Source organism: Nicotiana sylvestris, chromosome 10, assembly GCF_000393655.2.
Source record: "Nicotiana sylvestris chromosome 10, ASM39365v2, whole genome shotgun sequence".
In the NCBI taxonomy this organism is placed as follows: Eukaryota; Viridiplantae; Streptophyta; class Magnoliopsida; order Solanales; family Solanaceae; genus Nicotiana; species Nicotiana sylvestris.
The window spans coordinates 2,583,345-2,609,772 of NC_091066.1; the positions used below are offsets into that span (position 1 = coordinate 2,583,345).

The 26,428-nt window shown below is 36.4% G+C and overlaps 1 protein-coding gene and 1 pseudogene across 1 annotated transcript; one reads left to right on the forward strand and one right to left on the reverse strand.

Annotated features, from left to right (window-relative positions):
- Positions 1 to 26,428, reverse strand: part of LOC104215226 (delta(12)-acyl-lipid-desaturase-like) — a 40,551-nt pseudogene that overhangs the window by 13,131 nt on the left and 992 nt on the right.
- LOC104234265 (uncharacterized) lies at positions 23,572 to 25,873 on the forward strand. Its single transcript, XM_009787803.2, has 3 exons — positions 23,572 to 23,886; positions 24,478 to 24,710; positions 25,469 to 25,873. The coding sequence occupies exons 1-3, from the start codon at positions 23,589 to 23,591 to the stop codon at positions 25,745 to 25,747; spliced, it is 810 nt and encodes a 269-aa protein (XP_009786105.2). The 5' UTR covers positions 23,572 to 23,588; the 3' UTR covers positions 25,748 to 25,873.

The following is a 26,428-nucleotide window of genomic DNA, read 5'->3' on the forward strand; positions in this document are numbered from 1 at the left end:
ACTCTCTAGCCATTAAATGTACTTATACTCTTAATCTTGATATAATTATTATTAGCTGTGTATATTATTATTGTTTTGATTTATTAAAAGGCGAGATTCTTTCGTGGGTCAATATGCCTGGTAAATTGGATAATAATAATATACATTGGCGAAGTAATAGTTAGTTGATGGAATCCATGTCTCGGTTTAGAGATTGATGATATACCTTTATGAAAGCTTATAAGTTTGCATGTGTAAACCCGGCCGGTGGATTTTGTATCCGACACATGAAATAAGTTAAGCGAAAGTCTAAAGGAAATAATCAATAAATTAAATCGTCAGTAATTTAATTTAATTGATTCGTATCTGAATCTTAACATGGGGAGTTAAATAAGATTTAATGGATGAATTTCGAAATTGAATAAGGAGTGTAATTACGAATTTTTAGTGGAATAATTCGTAATTAATTATGGTGGATATTAATTTCGAAAATTACAAATTAATTCCATAATTGGAAGCCTTGTTAATTAAATTCTGTGGTCCCTACTGTGCCTAAATAATAGGAAATAAAGGAATCCTTTTTCTGGTGGAAAAGAAAACCTAACAGGTTTTGGAAAAGGGTCTTAACCCTTAAAACTTGTGCTATAAATACATAAGGTTTTCCACCTAGAGGGATGAGTACATGGTGGCTGAAATTTTCAGCCAAGTTTTCCTAGAAATTTCGCCCACACGAAATTGCTATTTTCGGGTATTATTTGGGTAACACAGTAGAAGACCGTGGAACGTTCGAGGATCACGATTGTGCGGGTGATGGAGATTCCATTGAGAAGTTATGGAACTGAAGGCTCACGTGGTAGAAGAGATATGTTCACGCTTCAAGAGGTAACCCGTGAAATCCCGTTTATGCTAGTTGTCTAAATTACATGTGATTTTGATACTGGGATTGCTTCCGCTGCATATAATAATCCATCAATTGGTATCAGAGCTCACTCACATCTAATTAGATGGTGTGTTACTGTTTCTTACAGCTCGATTCATGTGATTCTTCGACTGAATTCACGGGAAGACCGATTGTTTATAGGTTAAGATTCAAAATATGGGGTTGTTTATACATGTAGGTAATACGATTTAGTAACTGATAAAAATATATTATGTAATGTACATGGTGCCTACATACGTACCATAAAAATACATCATCAAGTAGCAGACCAAGATAAACCAATGATGTAGTTGTGCCAATCATCAAATTTGGAGGAGGATACCGTATACGATACCCATAACTAGTAAGGGGAAATTATGCTAAATACCTCTATCAGAATGGAGTTGAATTTCATCATCAATACTACGTTTATCAACAAATCAGAATCACAATGCTTAAGAGACAATTTCAAGTCTCTACCACGTCAGAAGGTTTGTTTAGTGATCAATTACAGTTCTCACAAGTGGAAGGAGTCTGCTGTCTTTGAATTAATGCCTTTGTAAACTCAAATGAGAGAAATAACAGTATGGTTTGACTATTTTATTGAAAAACACATTTCTAATTTTCTAAAAGTTTGGCTTTACATTTTTTCTTTTGACCAAACAAAAGTAATTTTTTTAATAAATATAATTTTCCAGGCTTGCTAAGGGTGTTATGTATCTCAAGATTGAGTACCAGGGGTGGACTTGGCCTTACCTCATATTATAACACAAGGATAAGATCTATGTCAAAGAAGGAGGGGGGTGGTGTCCTATCGACAATCCCAGCCTCGGCAAAAATTGTTGAAATGACACCGGGTAGCCACTCTAAAAGGATGTATTTAAGAATTAGCCAGTGCGTTTTGGATTTTAGTTTTTCAATTCAAATTTTCAGGACAAAAATATCCTGATTTGTCCTGAAGTTAAGATTTTAATTTAAAATTTCAGGACAAAAATAAATACGGATTAATCCTTAAAAAACATCCCTAAGAATTGCTATATGTGCACTGATAAACGCCCAACTATGCCTTATAAAAAGGACAATGCGGACGTTGCAAATATAACCTGAGTATTCTGTCCAGAGTCGAATCCACAGAGAATTAACCTATCAATCACTATCTTTAGAACTACTAAACTCTTGATAACCAATTTCCCCAAACGTTTGAATCACAGTTGATTGTGTCTTCAATAACTAAAATTGCACGTAAATAAATAGCTGTAAACTAAGGATGCTAAGGTTGTAAACAATGGTGAGAAAAAAAAAAGCTAAGGTAAAGATTTCCCCTATTGATGGAATCCCTTCTGTTTATGCGTCATACAAATTTACCAACACACCTCTATCAATCATGAACACTTTTCTTACCGTAAATCTCTCCCGAGTAATCACAGTAATATACTATTGCACTCTCCCGAGATACACTAGCTAGCTTTAATTAACACAGTTCACTTAAGATTGCACCCAAGGCTTCGTTATCCCTAATCCCGCCTTTAAACCCGCAGTTATAGATCCCTCTTATACTTTGGGAGTGGTGTTGCTCAACAATAACCTAAATATGCACTCTCTCCCGAGTTATGCACACTAAATAGGCACAGCTAATTGAGGATCCTGTCAATTAACTACAACAAGAACATAGTTGAACAAATAAAGATTGAAACTAGCAATTTGTATTCACATAAACAAGAAGTTCATCCCCCAATAGGTTCCATCAAAACCTTAGACAAAAGATTTAGCTACTCATAACTATGGGTAAACAAACTAAGATAAGATCCATCATAAACTAGCAATCAAAATCAAAGAAAAGAAGAAAGATGTTTTGGGCGATCTCTCACAATTATTTTTCTTGCCAAGATACTCTAAAAATCAATACATCCTCTCTTGGGCGGAGTCTAGTGTTTAAAATAGGATTTTGGGCTAAAAATCCCATGTTTTGCACTTTAGTCCCTGAAATTTCCGTCTCCTGCCACAGTTCTACCGCGGTCGCGGTCAAACCGCGGCCAAACATGGCCTCTGATTCTTCAATTGTCTGCGTCTGCACTCTGCCGCGGTTCTGCCGCAGTCGCAGTGAAACTGCGGTGTTTTATCCTGTTCCGTTTGGAATTTGGAAAAACGCAAAACATGAAAGTTGTAGTCCTTTGAGTTATCTTTCCAACCATATTATGGAGCCAAAATGGAATTCTGAGCAAAACGTTATGTCTATTTTACTAGATAGTGCGCAATATGCCTCTTCGAGTTTTTGTTTTGTTGTTTTATCATCTGTTGATCCCCGAACACGATCCTGGCTTAATTCCTTGAGCTCTTACTCAGATTTCAAAGCTCCAAACCACTTAAATTCATTTCATAACATCTATATAGCTCGGAATCACACCTACAAGGCATAAAACACACAATTAGTGCAAAACACTAGTTATTAAAGCGCAAACTCAACTAAAGTGCAGTAAATTAGAGTGTAATAATCGACTGAAATACGTAATTATAGTCTATCATCAACACCCCACACTTAAACCATTGCTCGTCCTCGAGCAATCAAACTACACTTTTTCTTTTAGACACGACCTTTTTAAACAATTCTCCTAACTCATCACACCAAGAGTATTTAAAATAGACTAAGCACAAAAGTGTAACATCTTCACCTCAAGATTTGACTCACAAGTACCACGCATTATTCACAACTGACCTACTTACTCTAATATAGAGGTCACTGACATTACCTTTCCTTCATGAATCAAGTGCCCTCACACAACAAAAGAGAGTAGTTCCACATAATAAAATTTAAGAATACTTAGGAACTCAAGATAGAAAAAATTCACTCACTCTCAGAAATAACATTCATATGCCACAAAAGATGCACCATAAGCTTGCCCGTAGTGTACTACTCCACTAATCGAGCTCATTCAATCTAGGATCAATTAGGACTTTATTTGGTTGTAATGTAGGCTACGGGACAGGTAGGATACATTTAGATATAAGAGTGACTACAACTTCCTTAACACTTTAATACATATACTTTAACATTAAAACCACATCCTTATGTCAAGCCAAACTCCACATTCACATCAATACACATCAACTCCCAAATTATTTAAGCACAATTATATCAAGAGTCACCACTATCAAAGAATAATTTTTTTTTTCACAACAATACAACTATATTATTTTTTTTTCATTCTTTTCTTTTCAATTCAAGCGGCTCTTGCTTTTCAAATCAATGCACCCTTTCTCCTTATTTCATTAGTTCCACTCAAAAGCCAAATCAACCACCCCACACTTTAACTTTTACAAAGTTCATAAACAATTCAAGTGCTCATGAGAGGTTACAATGGTTCAAATAGATGGTTAATTCAAACAAATGGGTAAGGCTTGTAATGTGGTTGCCAAAGAAATAAGATTATAGGCTCAAAGGAGTTAACTACGATACATAACAATTAGGTGGGTAGAATATACATATCTGGCTCAACAAAGATATGCCTGTATCACTTCCTAGACTGAATAAAACTACTATTTCGCTTTGCAAACACACGGGGCAAGTTCTAGGCATCAAATGCAATGCAAAGAATATAACAAATCCTTACACACACATGGCACATGACTCACTCAAGATTGGATCATCAAGACACTCTAGTCAAAGCAGTTAAGCAAAGTTAAGATCATACAATTTAAGGTACTTCTACAAGAGTCAAAAACTGAGCCTAAGCGTCACAACCAAAGTACTCACTATTCTCAAGGCATAACAAAGTCAAGAGACATTGCTTCACTTCAAAACACAACACAATGGCTCCTATTCCTCAAAAAAAACTAACTAACCCCGGTTCAAATAAAACCCTTGGAAAAGAACCGTGGTTTAAAGAAAAACCAAGGGGTAATTATTACACTACCTAACAAAAGAAAATCCTTTTGTACTTTTTCTTTAGACTTAAATCCCTCAAGAAAATTGTCTAATAGATCCATCATCGGGAAAAGTCCAATCTTTTCTATTTAAAAAAAAATTGTTCAATTAAACTAACACAACTAAAATAGCATAGAAAGTCACCTAGACAATCTTCTCACCCCACACTTAAAATTGTGCATTGTCCCCAATGCACACCATAACTAATAAAAAGGGTAAAAGAGACTCTCTGGTAGGCCAAAGGCCGAAACATTAACAGCTCATGGGGTACTCAGACTTCTCCCAAGTTTGGTCCTTTGCGCGGGTACCTCACACTTAGTTTCAACCATTTGGTTTGCTGTTGCATCCTTCCACTACCTTTGTTTTCCATGCTCCTAGAAAATAAAAAATTGACACTACAAAAATAATACAATTAAAAAAATAAAAAATAAATAAAAGAAAGCAATAAAGTTAGGTTGCCTCCCAACAAGCGCTTGATTTAACGTCGCGGCACGACGCGGATCACTTTTTGCCTCTACGTCGAGTTTATGAATTGAACCCCAAGTTTTGATTCAAGCTTATGATTTTGGTCATGGGGCGGTGGAACGAATCTGACTGGCCCAATAAAATAATGTAGTATTCTGCACTTCTTGGCCTTTAGATGAGGTGTGTAATCCCGACTTTCTGGAAAGAAGAATTCCAGAATGTAAGCACTTTGTTCCTCATTCCTTGACTCCTCAAGTGGCTCGGACAACTCTATTTTCATATCATCATCCAAACACAATGTGGAAAAATGCTTGGAGTGAGGACCAATGCGCTCAACTACATGAACATTGGGACAGTCTACATTCTCAACACTAATGACAATAGAGTCAACTAAATATGTATCCTCAATATCCTTGATTGACTCTGTAAGCACGTGATTTTTGCCCTATATGAGAATTACTCCCAAAAAATTCAAAAATAAAATAATTTTTCTTTGTGTGCAATTTTTGTGATATTTTGTGATATTTTGTGTAACTATTTGTATGTTTGTCTATGCATGTTTATTTGTTAAATTAATAAAAAAAAATACAAAATATGTCGCATTTTGCATGTAGGATTTAATTCTACAATTGTTAGTAATTAAATTTGTTTACAAAAATTAAAAATTACAAAAATAGGCATCTTTTGCATTTTTAGCATTTAATGTCCAAATGAACAATTTTATGCTTAATTATTACTTAATTGTGCGTTAATTGTTATTGGAAGTTAATTTGCGCTTTTATAACTTAATTTAGTTCTTAATAATAATTTAAGTACTTTTATAATTTAGTTTTAGAAAAATAAAAGAAGAAAAGAGAACAAAAATACAAAGAAAAATCGGATTGGGCCACTTCTTCAATTTCAAACCACAGGCCCAAATAATTGCCCAACTTTCCCCATGACCCGGTCCACTTCAAACCGGGTCGACCCGGTCCGCTCCATTAACCCAACACCCCTTCTTCATTTTTGTCCAACACAAAACAAAACCAAAAAAATAAAAAATAAAAGGTGAATTATCACTATTAATAGTTTTATTTTTTAATTTTTTATATATAAAAATTCCGAAAATATTATATATTTTTATTATTATTATTATTATTTTTTTATTTTTTTTAAAAAAATATATAATAATTACGGGAATGATTTAAAAAAAATATAAATAAGAAAAAGGGAAGTATTGAATAAAAAAAATATAAAAGTAAAAATAGGTGAAATTCTCTTTTTTTTTAAAAAGTAAAAGAATGTAGAAAATTAAAAAAAATAAAAAGTTTTGTGGAATTTTTAAAAAATTTAAAAGTAAAAGAAGGTTGGAATTAAAAAATAAATATAAAGGTATCTGAAAATTTAAAAATTTTAAAGTAATTGAAAGTAGCATTTTTGAAAGAAAAAGAAAAGATAGTGGTTTGTTTTTTTAAAGAAAAGTTAAATAAAGTGAGATTCTCTTTTAAAAAAATAAAAAGTGGGATTTTAAATAAGATAAAGTAATTAAAGTTGGAATTTTAAAAATAAAAGTAAATAAAGGTGAGATTTCTTTTTCTAAAAAAATAAAAGCAATTTGTAAGTGGGATTTCTTTTAATTAAAAAAATAATAAAATAATAAAAAACAAATCTGAAAATTTCGAAAATTTTGCTATAAATAGAAGAGAAAATTTAGGAAGAAGGGTGGAAAAAAAGAGAGGAAAAACTAGATAGAGAGAAGAAAAAAAGAGGGGGCGGAGTGAGAAGTATACACCCGATATACATTCTGGATACACTGAATATACAGGGGCAGAATTCATTTTGGAGAGTTTTGAAGTTGAAAAAGAATAGTTACTGCTTCATTGCCTCGCTTAAGATCTGAAATAGTCAGAACCTTCCTGCCTTTTACTTCTTCTCTATACTTGGAGTCGTTTATAGTCTCCTGGGTTTTCTGCTATTCCTACTGTACTGGTTTGCGGTGTTGCTGAATCTGTTGTTGCTGTGTTATTACTGCTGCTGACTTCTCCTTCTTTTGTTCTTGTACTGCTGTTTCCAGGTACACATTTGTACAATCTCGGCTTGAAGCAAAAATGAAATATTAATCAGGCTTTGTTCCTGTTGAATTCCTCCTGTTTAGATTTGTGGTTGAATATAATTTTCTTTTCTTTGTATAAAAATGTAGTTGATTGATTAAATTAGTAACGATGTCACATATGTATAACTTCTTCATCTAATAATGTTAGTTTAAATTAATCAAAGAATAGTTAATCTGTTTTGATATTATGGTGTGTCAATCTCACGTTTTAGTATTATTGAATAATAGAATATAGAATGAAAGCAGTTTTTCTTTGTACAAACTCGGTCGCAATTTTCCATTCGCATTAGCCGTAAACTAATAATTAATAAGTTACGTTTTTAGCATGTAATTAATTAAGAGATTTTCTTTTATTTTAGAGACGAACTTAATAGGAAAATATAGTCACTGTAGGTTTATCCTTTTAAATAAAAATGAGACGAGCCTCGACAAACAAAAATGCACAAGCTGCGGGGCCCTCTAAATGTATATATTAAAATACTTAGAATTCGGGACAGGCCGTTTAGCGAATTTTACGGCCTTCCCAAAATAACAATACGCTAGTTGCTTTAGGCGCACCTTTAATAATTTAACCTTCTTAAACACGGGTGCACATTGATGTGACCCAAATCCAAATCTCAATAGAGTCAAAATGTGTCGACGACCACGGGTACATTGATTGTAACGTGGTTCGGGATATATTTTCACAACGTTGCAATTCCTTGTAGAAAATAATAATAACAATTATGAAAGCGGTAAAAAGTTAAAATTTGCACATAAGTTCATATTTGTATAAAATCAGATAATCAAGCCGAATATAACAGTTGAGCGACCGTGCTAGAACCACGGAATTCGGGAATGCCTAACACCTTCTCCCGGGTTAACAGAATTCCTTATCCGGATTTCTGGTACGCAGACTGTAATATGGAGTCATTCTTTTCCTCGATTCGGGATTAAAATTGGTGACTTGGGACACCCTAAAACTCCCAAGTGGCGACTCTGAAATAAACAAACCAATCCCGTTTCGATTGTCCTTTAATTGGAAAAAACTCCCTTGTACCCTCTCGGGTACGGAAAAAGGAGGTGTGACAGCTCTGGCGACTCTGCTGGGGATACTAAACCCAGAACCACTGGTTCAGGGTTAGAAATTCGAGCTTAGATAAATTGTTATATTTGGTTTTATCTGATTTTTACATGTTTGAGCCTAATGTGCTAAATGCTGCTTTTACCGCTTTGATATTATTTGAACTGTACATATAAACTGTGCCGAAACCCTTCTCTTCTTACCTCCGGGGAGAAGCTCGCTGGTCGAGATTCCCTATTCTGTTAGTGTCATACCTTGAAATAAGAAAGAGGTCGGACAAGTTACAAAGCCGGACGATCCCGCGGGTCCCCGGTACGTAGCCCCCTCCTCGACTCGAGTTGTCCGCTCGGGTACACAGTCTAGAACAAATACCCAGGTTATGAACCTAGAATAACTCAGCTTCATGCCGGATCCCTAGTAGGAACGTTTGTTTGCATCACGTGCATTTGACTTTGGAGGCTCAACACAAGGGTTGGGTCTGTCTAGGACAGGTGTACCAAAAAATGAAAATGATCATCCTGATGCATCTTACTTGCTACTACTTGCGCATTTATTTGATTCGGACTTGTGTGTTGACTGACTTGTGAATGTCAGGAATAATATTTTGAAATTGAAAAAAAAAAGAAATAGCGGTTAGGGAATTGATTGTTTATTTTTGAAAAAAAACCAATACCCAAATACTGTCAAAACTCTGCCAAAATTTTGAGAAAATGAAAAAAAAAAGGGTCCTATTAGTTTGTTTTATTAAAAGCAAAGAAAAATAGAAGAAAAAAAATCGTTGTTATGTCTTGTTGTTCAAAAAAAAAAAAATATATAGAAAAAAATAGTTTGTTATGAAAATGAAAATAAAAAAGAGTCTTATTTTTAAAATAGTTTTTTTTATGAAAATGCCAAAGAATAAAAATAAAACGAGTCGCGCGTTGAACGTGGTTTTATTATTTGTTCCAAAAAATATATATATATATATATAATCCAAAAAGTATTTTTCTTTACTTCCAAAATATATATATATATATATATCTTTATTTGTTGCAAAGAGTATTTGTCTTATCAAGAAAATTCAAAGTAAAATTCCAAAAAGATATGTCTTGCAAAAAATAGATATATATATCTTTATTTTCCATTATTGATTTCTTTAGAAAGTCTTTTTAAATGTTTTATTTTTTAAAAAAAAAAATATATAAAAACAATATATAAAAGTAAAAATAAAAATATTTTAGTTTAAAAAAACCGAAAATATTTTGATTCTTCTTTCAAAATTGAAAAGAAAATTCAAAATTCAAAAAAATATTTTTTTTAGAAGTATTTCTTTTATTAAAGGTAAAATCCCAAAAAAAATATTTTCTTTCAAATGAAAATTCAGACAAAAAATATCTTCCTTTTACTTTTGCAATTCTCAAAGTTCAAATCAAAAGAAAAGGAATTCTTACAAGTCTTTCTTTCAAAAAGAAAATCAATCAAAAAAAAATACTTCCTTTCTTCTTTTGAAGCAGTTCTTTCACAAATTCCAATTAAAAAAAAATGTTAGTTCATTTACTTATTCATGATCTGTCCGAACTACGCGGGTTTGATTCTCACCGGATGTGAGATACGTAGGCAACCCTCATCGGGTCCAACCCCCATTTTTGCTAAAATAACCAAAAACAAATAAATAATAATAAAAATAATGTCATAAAGAAGTCAGGTGATGTTGTTTTGTCATAAATAGCCGAATGTTCCCGAAAGGGATGCCGGAAGGCTGACTTTGCATAAACAGCCACCTTTGGGTCATTTTAGGATTTTGATCCAGTTGACCCACTCAGCCTTAAAAATCTTCGTCCTCGAGATGTTGAAAGGCCGTATTTGCAATATTGAGTTTGCTAATTTGAAAACGATAAAAAGAGTCATGAATAAGTCAGGTAATGTTGTTTTGTCATAAATAGCCGAATGTTCCCGAAAGGGACGCCGGAAGGCTGACTTTGCATAAACAGCCACCTTTGGGTCATTTTAGGATTTTGATCCAGTTGACCCACTCAACCTTAAAAATTTTCGTCCCCGAGACGTTGAAAGGCCGTGCTTGCAATATTGAGTTTTCTAATTTGAAAATCGATAAAAAGAGTCATAAATAAGTCAGGTGATGTTGTTTTGTCATAAATAGCCGAATGTTCCCTAAAGGGACGCCGAAAGGCTGACTTTGCATAAACAGCCACCTTTTGGGTCATGTTTAGGATTTTTTGTCCAGTGGACCCACACAGCCTTAGAAATCTTCGTCCCCGAGGCGCTGAAGGGCCGTGTTTGCAACACCAGTTTTTTTCGTAATTTTGAAAAGAAAAAAAAACAAAGAGTCAGCGGTCAGGTGAATACCGTTTGAATTTTGTCATAATAAGCCGAGCCAGCTTCGGCCGCGTCTTAAACCGTTCTCGCCGAAATAGCCTTAGAGTATCTTTCAGTTGTCGAAAGGTTATTTTCGTAAAAGAATGGACAAGTTTGTAAAGTGTCAAAATAATCCTCCCCAGCCTCAAAATTCATGTGAGATTTGGAAGGGGCAACATTTGCAAAAATAGCCGTTTGGTTGCATTTGACAAACGGGGAAAGGAAGCTGGCCGTTTGTTTTTGAGTTTGTAAATCTTTTGATTAGAATATGTGGGTTGTTTGATTTTCGAGTTTGTAGGTCATCTTCAAACCTTTGAAACTCAGTTTGTTTTAATATGAAAATTGAAAAAAAATGTTCATTATTGTTTATCTATTATTGGTCCGAACTACGCAAGGTCTGATTCATGCGGGGGCATGATACGTAGGCAATCTGCATAAGATTCGACCACAACAAAAAAAAAAGAAAAAAATAAAAAGAAAGTGAATAAATAAAAAAGGTACAAAGAATAAATAAAAAAGGGTGGAATGAAGGGTTTCACGCGGGAGGATGCACGCGGTAGAAAAAAAACATGTTAGAAATGGTTAACTGCCTAAGAAAATTGCGTTCCCCAACATGCAATTGCAATATCTGTTAAAACTTTAACTCTAACAAGTTTGTTGTTTGTCCAAATCCAAACAGTTAGTTGTTAAAGCGTACTGGCACCATACCATTATCAAATAAGGTCAAAAGGGATTATACCAGAAAGCATGACTGGCTCAGAAAATAGTGTTGAGTCGGAAGGGGCGGCACATCAGATGCTGAAGGAGGCGATGGCCAATATAGAAAAAATAAGATTGGAAATGCATGAAATGCAGCTAGCCATGGCTAAGGTGCAAAAGGGGCCCGAACCACTCGTCACTCCTACTTCCCCACCGGGACACACACCGAAATACCCTATACCCGGCCCTTCAACGAGCTTCCCCGTTGCCCAATACTACCAAGGGGATACTTCCTATAATCCCCAAGCTCCACCACCCAAACAAAACCCTCCTCCGCCAATCGTCCCCGTCGTCGGGGCACCTCCGCCAGCCACGTTGCAAAGATCCTCCAACGAGCCATTGTTTCAGGCTCACGATACGCAATACTATCCCCTTGAGCCCACATTCCATGCCCCCGAACCACATGACTACAATCCACACTTGGAGGTACCGGCAGAGATTGAAAAGCCGGTTAAAGTCCCAGAACAAGAGGAGGTATTGAGGAAGTTCAAAAGCCTGGAGCAGTCCTTCAGGAACCTGCACGGATTGGGCAACCAGGTCAGTGTGGCCTACAAAGATCTATGCCCTTTCCCGGACGTCCAACTCCCGGCTGGGTTCAAGATGCCTAAGTTTGATTTATATGAAGGGCACGGTGACCCCATGGCACATTTGCGGGGTTTCTGTAGCAAAATGAGAGGGGCATGCGGTAAAGATGAACTGCTGATAGCCTATTTTGGCCAAAGTCTGAGCGGATCGGCACTCGAATGGTATACCAGGCAGGATTCCAGCAGATGGTACACTTGGGATGATCTGGCGCAGGCTTTCGCAGGTCATTTCCAATACAATCTCGAGATAGTCCCTGACCGTCTCACATTGTTGAGGACCGGGAAGAAGCCCGGGGAAAGTTTTCGCGAGTTCGGGTTCCGCTGGAGAGAGCAAGCAGCCAGAGTTGATCCTCCCATGAGAGAGGGAGAAATGGTGGACTACTTCTTGCAGACACTGGATCCAACTTACTTTGGTCACTTGGTGACGACGGTTGGGAAATCCTTCAATGAAGTAGTAAAGATAGGGGTCATGATAGAGGAGGGTCTGAGGTCTGACAAAATCCTGAATTACTCAGCACTCAAGGCAACAACCCAGGCTATTCAGAGCGGCACAGGAGGTGCGCTGGGAAGAAAGAAGAAAGAAGAAATTGCCACGATTGAGGCAAGCAGTTGGTCCAGGTCTGGTAAACCATACTACAACCAACCTAGACCCCACATGCCAAACTACCCATACAGCCCACCACAATACTACTATCCACCTCAAGAACCACACTTCTCCGTGCACCAAGCCCAAACATACACTCAGCCTCCGGTTCGCCCGCAATGGCGCGCGCCGGCTCCCCATAACTCACATACACCATCGCAAAACACCTATCCACCGCCAAGAGCTTACAGGAACCCTCAAGGGCAGGTTTCCGGGGAAATCAGGCTTTCAGAAATGAAAGAATACAAAGAACATTCACTGAGTTGGGAGAAACCTATACTGCTGTGTTCCACAAATTAAGGCAGTTAGGCTTGTTGAGTCCTGTTGAGCCCAGATTTCCAAATCCCCTTCCTAAAAATATGGACCACTCGGTAAGCTGTGAGTATTGTTCGGGGGCTCCCAGACATAATACCGAAAAGTGTTGGAAGTTGAAACATGCAGTACAAAATCTTATTGACACCAACAAGATTGAGGTTCAGACACCAGAGGCGCCCAACATCAATCAGAACCCGTTGCCGGCACACCTTGAAACCCACATGATTGAGCTAGTGCACGAAGGAGGGGAGCTAAAGAAACCCTCACAAACAGTGATGATGATCCGTGTCGGTTCAAAAGAAATGTTAACCAGTGGAAAAGCGGTGGTATAGTTGGAAAAGGTGGATGACAAGCCAGTTATGGTGTTGGAAAAGGGTCCAACGAGGCAGATGTGCAGTTTGTGGGGTTGAAAGCAAAAATCAACAATTGAACGGCTACTCCTCTTCCTATACGAAGGGAGTCTTGGTAGTGGGCTCTGATTTTCTTTTTTGTTGTCTGGATTATTCCAGGGTTGTCAGATTTTTCTTGTGCTCGCCAAAGTGTGAAACATTGCTATCCCGTATTTTAATAAAGTGAAAGTTTTTTTTCTCATTCCTTATTTTGTTTTAATTTTTCTTCTTATTTTTCTCTTCTGAACAGTTCTCTTTATACTAGTTCTAATGACATGGCATGCACGACGGATCTTCAACCTAGTCTAAAAAATCAATTTGATTTCGAACTTATAGTACAAGATTGTGATGATAAGTCGGAATACGATAAGGATGAAGCCTTCGAAGAAATTAACAGAGAGTTGAGCCAATTTGAAAAAAGAGCCCAACTGACACGGAAGCTGTCAATCTAGGGGATGCGGATGACATCAGGGAAGCTAAGATAAGCGTCCATATGGAACAAAACATCAGGGAAGAACTAATCAAAGCACTTAATGAATTCAAAACATTTTGCATGGTCATACGACGACATGCCGGGTTGAAGCACCAATTTAGTGGTTCAAAAATTGCCCACTGACCCAGCATTTCACCCCATCAAGCAAAATTGAGGAAGTCCAAAATCGACGTAAGTGTGAAGATTAAGGAAGAAGTAACCAAACAACTGAACGCTAAGGTTATTCGGGTCGCTCGATATCCTGATTGGTTGGCTAATGTGGTGCCACTGTAAAAAAAAAAGGAGATGGAAAATCCGGGTGTGTGTTGATTATTGCAATCTAAACAGAGCAAACCCAATGACGCTTTGTGATCAACAAATATCTAAGGGAAATGCGTCAACATGGCTATCAATTCTGACGCAGTTAAGAGATATTATGTATGATTGTAATTGTTGTTTGTTTGTATTTAGCATTTATCGGAGAATGAAATGACGGAGACAATTCTTTCTTCTATCCAAACACTTTAACCTTTCCTTCCCCTTTTGAGTCTTATTTATTCTTTCATACCCCTCTTTTGGAATCAGTAATGAAAATGAAAGAAAAAAAAGTAATGATAATAAGAACAAAAGAAAAGTCACACAAAAAAAAACAAAGGAATTGGGAACTACGTTTGACCTGATTCCTCGAAGAGGATACGTAGGCGCCTCACGGCTCGGTCATAGTGTAACATAGTGTGCATAAGATAACATAGTGTGACAAAATAAAAATCCCCAAGCAAGAAAAACTGGGGCAGAAGTTGGCTCTTGTAATTTTGGCAAGAAAGTTTGATTCCAAGAGTTGTACTATCTTACCCCTAAAAATTATTTTTGAACTTTGGATACCCTTTCTCCTTTCAGCCATACACAAAAACCCCTATTGATGTCCAAAAAAGACCTCCCGATCAGTAACTGAGAAGTGCTAAGTCAATGCAAATGGAAGTCGGGAATAACACTCTGATCCCCAGCAAAGAAGAAGATCATAAGCTGGAAATGAATTGATAGCCGAAAGAATCCCCCAACAGAGAGAGTCATATCGGCAGCACTCCAATCCCCAGCTGAAAAATAAAATAAAATAAGAGAGTCTTATCGGTGAAAACCTTCACAGGCACCATAAGATGATGTGAGTTGAGAGAAATGAGAGAGTCTTATTAGTGAAAACCCCTCGAAGGGCACTATGAGGCGACAAGACAAGATTGGCGGGAAGGATCCACATTTGGCAAAGAGTTGAGTGCCTGTTTATCCCCAGCAACATGAGGCCGTCCGAAGGGTTGATTGATACAAATAGACTGGGTTGATTAATCCGGAATGCGTGACATGATCGTTGGGATCAGTTATATCATTCAGATAAGTTCTTTTCTTTCCTTTTCCCCAACATTTTGTTCAGAAAGACTTCTTCTTTTTCTATTTTTGAAATTCTTCACTTTTTTATTTCTTGGTTTAAAGATTTTACCTCCCCAACAGTTTGTCTTTGAAAAGGATTTTCAGAGTTTACTACCAGTTGCCAAAATGATGCAAAGCAAAAGGCGAATACAATAGGCCAAAGATAAGGCAATAAAGTGAAAAGAAGTTGGTCGCAAACACAGAGTGGGGAAGGAAGAAAGGAAAATTCATCCTCAGCAAGTTTTGATAGCGTAATGAAGCACAGAGCGGGGAAGAGGGAAAGGGAAAAACCATCCCCAGCAGGAGTGGCACGACCACTCACCATGTGTTAAAACTAACAAATTTTCTTTGATTTGAAGCAGGAAAAGGAAATCTTGTTAATGGCGAAAAAACATGCCACAAGGAAAAGCACCAACACTGGGGCAGAAAATTTTCTGCCATTTGTCGAAAATTTTCTCGAAGGAACGAGGAAATCAATTCAAGTTTTAAGAGATAGCAAGACAACACGATTCTAAGAAAGACAGTCGGAGGTAAGACAATTCCAAGTTTTTGAAGATGGGTTCATCCGCCCTCGAATAGGATATTCTGGGTTCATCCGCCCTCGAATAGGATATTCTGGGTTCATCCGCCCTCGAATAGGATATTCTGGGTTCATCCGCCCTCGAATAGGATATTCTGGGTTCATCCGCCCTCGAATAGGATATTCTGGGTTCATCCGCCCTCGAATAGGATATTCTGGGTTCATCCGCCCTCGAATAGGATATTCTGGGTTCATCCGCCCTCGAATAGGATATTCTGGGTTCATCCGCCCTCGAATAGGATATTCTGGGTTCATCCGCCCTCGAATAGGGTATTTTGGGTTCATCCGCCCTCGAATAGGGTATTGTGGGTTCATCCGCCCTCGACTAGGGTATTTTGGGTTCATCCGCCCTCGACTAGGATATTTTGGGTTCATCCGCCCTCGACTAGGATATTTTGGGTTCATCCGCCCTCGACTAGGATATTTTGGGTTCATCCGCCCTCGAATAGGATATTTTGGGTTCATCCGCCCTCGAATAGGATATTTTTGGTTCATCCGCCCTCGAATAGGATATTTTGGGTTCATCCGCCCTCAAATTGGATATTTTGGGTTCATCCGCCCTCGAATAGGATATTTTGGGTTCATCCGCCCTCGAATAGGATATTTTGGGTTCATCCGCCCTCGAATAGGATATTTTGGGTTCATCCGCCCTCGAATAGGATATTTTGGGTTCATCCGCCCTCGAATAGGATATTTTGGGTTCATCCGCCCTCGAATAGGATTTTATTTTCTAAATTGTTGTTGAAGCCAGGCGCCCACCTGTATAACGAGAGGAATACTTTTTGTCTGTCCATTTCATATTTTAGGCGCCCACCTGTATAACAAGGGAATACATTCCACGCCTTTACCAATAGGAGACGCATTTCCTCCTAAGTTCATTTTACCCATAGGAGACGCATTTCCTCCTAAGTTTAGTTTTACCCATAGGAGATGCATTTCCTCCTAAGTTTAGTTTTACCCATAGGAGACACATTTCCTCCTAAAGTTTAGTTTTACCCACAGGAGATGCATTTCCTCCTAAAGTTTATTTTATCCATAGGAGAGATATTTCCTCCTAAGTTTAGTTTTACCCATAGGAGAGGCATTTCCTCCTAAGTTAGTATTGAAGTTGGGAGCCCGCCCATATAACAGAGGCATACATTTCTGTCCTTTCATTCTGTTCTAGGTCGCCCACCAGTAAAATGCGGGAATACTTTCTGTTCTAGGTCGCCCACCAGTAAAATGCGGGAATACATTCTGTTCTAGGTCGCCCACCAGTAAAATGCGGGAATACATTCATGTTCTAGGTCGCCCACCAGTATAATGCGGGAATACATTCAGTCTTTTTCATTACAAGCGTTGAAGTTGGGAGCCCGCCCATATAATAGAGGCATACATTTCAAGATCAAGTCAGAAAACAATAAAATAGAGGGTCACAACAAGAATCCCCAGCAGGAAACAATAAAAATCCCCAGCACCGGGAAACGGAAGGTTGCAACAAGATGTTCCAGCTTGTATTACAGAGTTTGGAATCAGTAACCCCACCAGAAGGCGGAAGGTTACAACAGGAATCCCCAGCAGTAAACAATAAAATCCCCAGCACCGGGAAGCAGAAGGTTGCAACAAGAGGTCCCAGCATAAACTCAAGTCCATGTGTCAAAAGGAAGAAAAGCATCGGAAGAAAAGCACCGGAGGAAACACAAGCCGACAAGAAAGCAAGGCAACAAGAACAAATTTTAGTCTAGCCTAGCTTCTTGTTTTCTTTTAAGCACGGTGTAACAAGGAGATCGGTAAGCAGTGATAACAGCATGCAACAACAGTAACATCGCAGTCCCACGGTAGTCCCAGCTACCAAAAACTTCCCGAACTACATTGACCTGATTCCTGTTTAGCCCAGGATATGTAGGAAACCTTTGAAGCAAAGGTTCGGTCAAATCTTTTTCAAAAAAAAAATATAAAAAAAAATGCTTCACACGGAGTACTCGGATGGGCAAAAATCGCTCGCTTTATCTTTGCACGAAAACCCTTCGTGTCTTCGGGCAAAGAGGGGCAGCTGTAAGCACGTGATTTTTGCCCTATATGAGAATTACTCCCAAAAAATTCAAAAATAAAATAATTTTTCTTGGTGTGCAATTTTTGTGATATTTTGTGATATTTTGTGTAACTATTTGTATGTTTGTCTATGCATGTTTATTTGTTAAATTAATAAAAAAATACAAAATATGTCGCATTTTGCATGTAGGATTTAATTCTACAATTGTTAGTAATTAAATTTGTTTACAAAAATTAAAAATTACAAAAATAGGCATCTTTTGCATTTTTAGCATTTAATGTCCAAATGAACAATTTTATGCTTAATTATTACTTAATTGTGCGTTAATTGTTATTGGAAGTTAATTTGCGCTTTTATAACTTAATTTAGTTCTTAATAATAATTTAAGTACTTTTATAATTTAGTTTTAGAAAAATAAAAGAAGAAAAGAGAACAAAAATACAAAGAAAAATCGGATTGGGCCACTTCTTCAATTTCAAACCACAGGCCCAAATAATTGCCCAACTTTCCCCATGACCCGGTCCACTTCAAACCGGGTCGACCCGGTCCGCTCCATTAACCCAACACCCCTTCTTCATTTTTGTCCAACACAAAACAAAACCAAAAAAATAAAAAATAAAAGGTGAATTATCACTATTAATAATTTTATTTTTTGTTTTTTTATGTATAAAAATTCCGAAAATATTATATTTTTTTAATTATTATTATTATTTTTTAATTTTTTTAAAAAAATATATAATAATTACGGGAATGATTTAAAAAAAATATATAAATAAGAAAAAGGGAAGTATTGAATAAAAAAAAAAAAGTAAAAATAGGTGAAATTCTCTTCTTTTTTAAAAAAAGTAAAAGAATGTAGAAAATTAAAAAAAATAAAAAGTTTTGTGGAATTTTTAAAAAATTTAAAAGTAAAAGAAGGTTGGAATTAAAAAATAAATATAAAGGTATCTGAAAATTTAAAAAATTTAAAGTAATTGAAAGTAGCATTTTTGAAAGAAAAAGAAAAGATAGTGGTTTGTTTTTTTAAAGAAAAGTTAAATAAAGTGAGATTCTCTTTTAAAAAAATAAAAAGTGGGATTTTAAATAAGATAAAGTAATTAAAGTTGGAATTTTAAAAATAAAAGTAAATAAAGGTGAGATTTCTTTTTCTAAAAAAATAAAAGCAATTTGTAAGTGGGATTTCTTTTAATTAAAAAAATAATAAAATAATAAAAAACAAATCTGAAAATTTCGAAAATTTTGCTATAAATAGAAGAGAAAATTTAGGAAGAAGGGTGGAAAAAAAGAGAGGAAAAACTAGATAGAGAGAAGAAAAAAAGAGGGGGCGGAGTGAGAAGTATACACCCGATATACATTCTGGATACACTGAATATACAGGGGCAGAATTCATTTTGGAGAGTTTTGAAGTTGAAAAAGAATAGTTACTGCTTCATTGCCTCGCTTAAGATCTGAAATAGTCAGAACCTTCCTGCCTTTTACTTCTTCTCTATACTTGGAGTCGTTTATAGTCTCCTGGGTTTTCTGCTATTCCTACTGTACTGGTTTGCGGTGTTGCTGAATCTGCTGTTGCTGTGTTATTACTGCTGCTGACTTCTCCTTCTTTTGTTCTTGTACTGCTGTTTCCAGGTACACATTTGTACAATCTCGGCTTGAAGCAAAAATGAAATATTAATCAGGCTTTGTTCCTGTTGAATTCCTCCTGTTTAGATTTGTGGTTGAATATAATTTTCTTTTCTTTGTATAAAAATGTAGTTGATTGATTAAATTAGTAACGATGTCACATATGTATAACTTCTTCATCTAATAATGTTAGTTTAAATTAATCAAAGAATAGTTAATCTGTTTTGATATTATGGTGTGTCAATCTCACGTTTTAGTATTATTGAATAATAGAATATAGAATGAAAGCAGTTTTTCTTTGTACAAACTCGGTCGCAATTTTCCATTCGCATTAGCCGTAAACTAATAATTAATAAGTTACGTTTTTAGCATGTAATTAATTAAGAGATTTTCTTTTATTTTAGAGACGAACTTAATAGGAAAATATAGTCACTGTAGGTTTATCCTTTTAAATAAAAATGAGACGAGCCTCGACAAACAAAAATGCACAAGCTGCGGGGCCCTCTAAATGTATATATTAAAATACTTAGAATTCGGGACAGGCCGTTTAGCGAATTTTACGGCCTTCCCAAAATAACAATACGCTAGTTGCTTTAGGCGCACCTTTAATAATTTAACCTTCTTAAACACGGGTGCACATTGATGTGACCCAAATCCAAATCTCAATAGAGTCAAAATGTGTCGACGACCACGGGTACATTGATTGTAACGCGGTTCGGGATATATTTTCACAACGTTGCAATTCCTTGTAGAAAATAATAATAACAATTATGAAAGCGGTAAAAAGTTAAAATTTGCACATAAGTTCATATTTGTATAAAATCAGATAATCAAGCCGAATATAACAGTTGAGCGACCGTGCTAGAACCACGGAATTCGGGAATGCCTAACACCTTCTCCCGGGTTAACAGAATTCCTTATCCGGATTTCTGGTACGCAGACTGTAATATGAAGTCATTCTTTTCCTCGATTCGGGATTAAAATTGGTGACTTGGGACACCCTAAAACTCCCAAGTGGCGACTCTGAAATAAACAAACCAATCCCGTTTCGATTGTCCTTTAATTGGAAAAAACTCCCTTGTACCCTCTCGGGTATGGAAAAAGGAGGTGTGACAGACTCTAGTATCTCCTCTACAACATCAGCATCCTCTTAATCTAGATGGTTAGAGTGTTGGGGTTCTACTTTGGATCCCTCCATTGGCACCTCAATTTCCGTCTCTAATGCAAATTGATCCCGGCTACTATCCATAATATTGACATATTGAGCATTAAAAGCTTCAACTAGTTGACTCACTTGAGCCTCTAAGTTGCGAATAGTTTCATCTTGCCTTTCTACCTGCAGCTGTATTTTACTTTGTTGTTCTATAATGCACTTTAACATATCTTCGATCTTCTTTAGGTCAGCTTCCCTAGGTTCTTTGTTCCTGTTATCCTCACAAGAAAACGTAGAATCATCATAATAAGGGGTTGGGGGAAGATAAGAAATATAAGCACAACCATGAAAGTGACCATCTTGACCACCACACATATCACACACATTCCACACATAAGATTGAGTTGGTGCACATAACTCCTTCTCGGGAATATTTTGATAATTTTGCCAAGGGTAGTTTTCATCACAATATTCGTAAGGAGGATTAAAAGTAGAATTAGCAACATCAAAAATTTCATAATTCAATGATGCCATGTTTGTTTTAAATCAACAAGTAAAACAAAAAAAAATATCAAATACAAAAAATAAAAATAAAAGTTCAAACTTGAAACCTAGCAATATGTACACCTACAGCTACACCATTAGTTCCCCGGCAACGACGCCAAAATTTGATCACGCCCAACTATGCCTTATAAAAAGGACAATGCAGACGTTGCAAATATAACCTGAGTATTCTGCCCAGAGTCGAATCCACAGAGAATTAACCTATCAATCACTATCTTTAGAACTACTAAACTCTTGAGAACCAATTTCCCCAAACGTTTGAATCACAGTTGATGGTGTCTTCAATAACTAAAATTGCACGTAAATAAACAGCTGTAAACTAAGGATGCTAAGGTTGTAAACAATGGTGAGAAAAAAAAAAGCTAAGGTAAAGATTTCCCCTATTGATGGAATCCCTTCTGTTTATGCGTCATACAAATTTACCAACACACCTCTATCAATCATGAACACTTTTCTTACCGTAAATCTCTCCCGAGTAATCACAGTAATATACTATTGCACTCTCCCGAGATACACTAGCTAGCTTTAATTAACACAGTTCACTTAAGATTGCACCCAAGGCTTCGTTATCCCTAATCCCGCCTTTAAACCCGCAGTTATAGATCCCTCTTATACTTTGGGAGTGATGTTGCTCAACAATAACCTAAATATGCACTCTCTCTCGAGTTATGCACACTAAATAGGCACAGCTAATTGAGGATCCTGTCAATTAACTACAACAAGAACATAGTTGAATAAATAAAGATTGAAACTAGCAATTTGTATTCACATAAACAAGAAGTTCATCCCCCAATAGGTTCCATCAAAACCTTAGACAAAAGATTTAGCTACTCATAACTATGGGTAAACAAACTAAGATAAGATCCATCATAAACTAGCAATCAAAATCAAAGAAAAGAAGAAAGATGTTTTGGGTGATCTCTCACAATTATTTTTCTTGCCAAGATACTCTAAAAATCAATACATCCTCTCTTGGGCGGAGTCTAGTGTTTAAAATAGGGTTTTGGGCTAAAAATCCCGTGTTTTGCACTTTAGTCCCTGAAATTTCCGCCTCCTACCGCGGTCGCGGTCAAACAGCGGCCAAACATGGCCTCTGATTCTTCAATTGTCTGCGTCTGCACGCTGCCGCGGTTCTGCCGCAGTCGCGGTGAAACTGCGGTGTTTCATCCTGTTCCGTTTGGAATTTGGAAAAACGCAAAACATAAAAGTTGTAGTCCTTTGAGTTATCTTTCCAACCATATATTATGGAGCCAAAATGGAATTCTGAGTAAAACGTTATGTCTATTTTACTAGATAGTGCGCAATATGCCTCTTCGAGTTTTTGTTTTGTTGTTTTATCATCCGTTGATCCCCGAACACGATCCCGGCTTAATGCCTTGAGCTCTTACTCAGACTTCAAAGCTCCAAACCACTTAAATTCATTTCATAGCATCTATATAGCTCGGAATCACACCTACAAGGCATAAAACACACAATTAGTGCAAAACACTAGCGATTAAAGCGCAAACTCAACTAAAGTGTAGTAAATTAGAGTGTAATAATCGACTAAAATACGTAATTATAGTCTATCATGCACTTGCCCCGCAAAAATTCTTATCTACTTCTAGCTAACAAAAAAATTGGCTTATTATATTTTAGCCTATTACTAGGCATTTGGCATTTGTCCAAATAGTAGAGGAACCTATGGCAACAAGGGATATTCATAATAAGTGTATTTCTAAAGGCCAATTTAGCTAGGTGGTTCGCCACTACCGCAAAACATAAATGCAGGTTAGCCCACTTATTTTTATTGTATTTATACTTTAAAAAAAAATCTAGTCGTGTGTGAGCTATTCAGAGGCAGATTCAAAATTTGAAGTTTATGAGTTTCTACAACGACCTTGAGTTATATATATAATAATAATTAAGTTCGCAATAAAATTTATAAACATTTAGCGAAATTCTTAATACAATTACATAATTTGGACAAAAACTATTAAGTTGACAGGGACCCATAAGCTTAAGGCTAAGAGGGTGTTTGGATAGGCTTTTAAGTTGATCAAATCAGCTTTTAAATTATTTTGATTTAAAAGTTATTTCTGCTGAAAATTTACTTTTTTAAGCCAATACAAACGGGCTCTAAATCCACCGCTAGAGCCACAGCCACTAATTGCATACACTATTCCCCTTTCGTAAACAATTAAATGCCTCTCATCTTGCCTGCCACAATGTTATATAACTCTCTGCACTATTACATTATTAGCTACATAACTACCCAAATCAAACAATGGAGCCGTGGAAAGACCTGAGAGGAAAAGTAGTGATGGTGACAGGGGCGTCATCAGGAATTGGGCGAGAGTTGTGTCTCGACTTGGCGAAAGTCGGCTGCAGCATTATTGCTGCCGCTCGCCGTGTTGACAGGCTCAAATCTCTCTGCGACGAGATCAATTTACAGGTCCCCCGACAGGCATTCGCCGTTGAGTTTGACATAACTGCTGATGGTTCTACAATTGAGGCTGCTGTACAAAGAGCTTGGGATGCCTTCGGACGTATCGATGCCTTGGTTAACAATGCCGGCGTTAGAGGTTGAGTATTATGAAGTTCTCAATTACTACTGCTCTATTCAATTTATTTAAATCAAAGACTTCTAAGAAACTTGACAAGAGGGGTTGCTCTGATGGTAAGCAACCCCCTCTTCCAACTGAGAGGTTGTGAGTTCGAATCTCCCCAAGAGCAAGGTGGGAAGTTCTTGGAGGGAAGGATGCCGGGGGTCTATTTGGAAACAGTCTCTTCATTTCATTCTTAAATTTTGTGGCGAGACAAACACTATACATAAATTGGGATGGAGAAAGTAGTTTTTTGTATATGCCATAACATGTGTGTAGACATTTTTATGCTTACAAAGTTATTGCTAAATGAGAAGTTTAAATTTAAATTATTTCTAAATATGAAAAAGTATAATTCTTTTAGACAAACTAAAACAGAAAGAGAGTCACAAAAAATGGGACTGAGACTGTTAGTGAATTTTAACGTAAAATATTAAGATTAGTTATCATCTTTATCGGATAATTACCAATTACTACTTATCAAGAGATATACTTATAATTAGCTTATAAATGATCTAATTATATACTTTACACGATCAAGACATAAAACAAAAAGTTCTATCTATGTAGGTAATATAGGCTCTTCACTGAAATTGTCAGAGGATGAGTGGAACCATACCTTTAATACAAACCTAAAAGGGACATGGTTGGTTTCCAAATATGTTTGTAGTCGCATGCGCGATGCTAAACAGGACGGAGGATCTGTCATTAATATATCTTCAGCTGCTGCACTGAATCGCGCATTATTCAAAGGGAGTCTTGCTTACGCTTCTTCAAAGATGGCTCTTGACATGATCACTAAGGTGCGTATAAGTGGTGAAGCATGAATTTTATTAAGGGTCATGTTCAAGATTTGACATGCATGTTCAAAAAGTAAATTTTGATTTATACGCTATACATAGTATAATTTCTGATGAAGAATGTGCCGTTGACCATTCTTCACTGTCTTAATTGGTTTTAGCTCCTACAAGGCTGCATCTGGCATTGATTTATCTGCAATTTTCTTCTCTGTTATACATATATTTGCATTATGTTAGGATTTTGCCTTGAATTTTTAATCTATTAGGACTCCCTTTCTTTAAGGGAGGGAAAAAGGCTTTTAAAAGAAATACATCTCCTTCGCATGCCTTATCTTTTTCTTGGAGGATGAGTTTTGTATTTGTATAAATTGACGTTTTCTTTTCACAACAAAAATAATAGCCTCTACAATGTAGTTCTTAGGAGAATCATGTTTAGGGGAGATTATTCTCTTAAAAAATTTATTCTCATATTATATTAGTGATAGATCATATGTAGGTTTTCTTCATCAGTTGAAACTGAGTGTGGAAAGTTTTATTCTCGCTAATCAGACTCTTCTTTTCACCTTCTACTTCCTGTGCTTGCAAGTCTTTCTCCAAATTGAGGTTCCATTCACCAAACCATAATAAATTATTATGCCTAGTTTAATATATTTTTCTTTTATACTCTATTTTATCATCCATCAATCTTTGCATTATTAATTTCCGTATGCATCATGTTATTTCGATCCCAACACATTAATTATTCAAAAATTTAATGGCAGATAATGGCCCTTGAATTGGGAGTACACAAGATTAGAGTGAACTCAATATCACCAGGAATTTTCAAGTCTGAGATAACAGAGAACCTTGTCCAACAAAAACGTTTCCATAATGCTGTTTTCAAGGCCGTTCCTCTGAGAACGTTTGGAACGACGGATCCGGCTTTAACATCAGTGGTCAGGTACTTAATCCATGATTCTTCGCAATACGTATCGGGCAATGTTTTCATTGTCGACGCTGGAGGTACCTTACCAGGTGTCCCCATATTCTCATCACTCTAGAAAAACTAGCTGATGAAGACGTTGAATCTGATCACATCTTGTTATACATATATCTACACAAATAAATGGACATGTACGTTGGAGAGGAGGTCGATGCATGCGCAGGCTTCAGCATTGTTTCATTGCTTTCCTTTATATAACTGGCAATCCTAACTGTGTTTCGTAAATGCATATATCTCAGACATTAAGTATGATGAAGGTAAAATTGGGAAAAATAGGGTTTTCAAACAAAATAAGATAGGGCAGAATGAGAAAGAAAAATAACAAAATAAGTCCAACACTTTAAATTCGTTGTTATGCTATTTTCAAAGTTACCTAACATGGCTTTAACAATATATATAATATAATAAATATAAAATGACAACTAAAATAAATATTGTATTTAAAGTTCCAATGCAAATATTTTATAATAAGAACACTCAAACCAAAATACTTAATTACCACGACTTAGGTTGAACATTTAACCAATTTCAGGTAAGTAGTTTTTGGTGTTCAACTTTCAAATGTTATTTTTATACCAAAAAAATACCCTTGTCTTGAGATCCCTCATCTTTTTCCACGTAGATGCACTCCCTAAACACCCTCCATATTGCCTTATAAAATGGGGTACCATCAAACTGGTAGTATTCTCCTAATAATGGCTTGACAGCTTTGGTTGCCACGATTGCATGGTAATGTGGG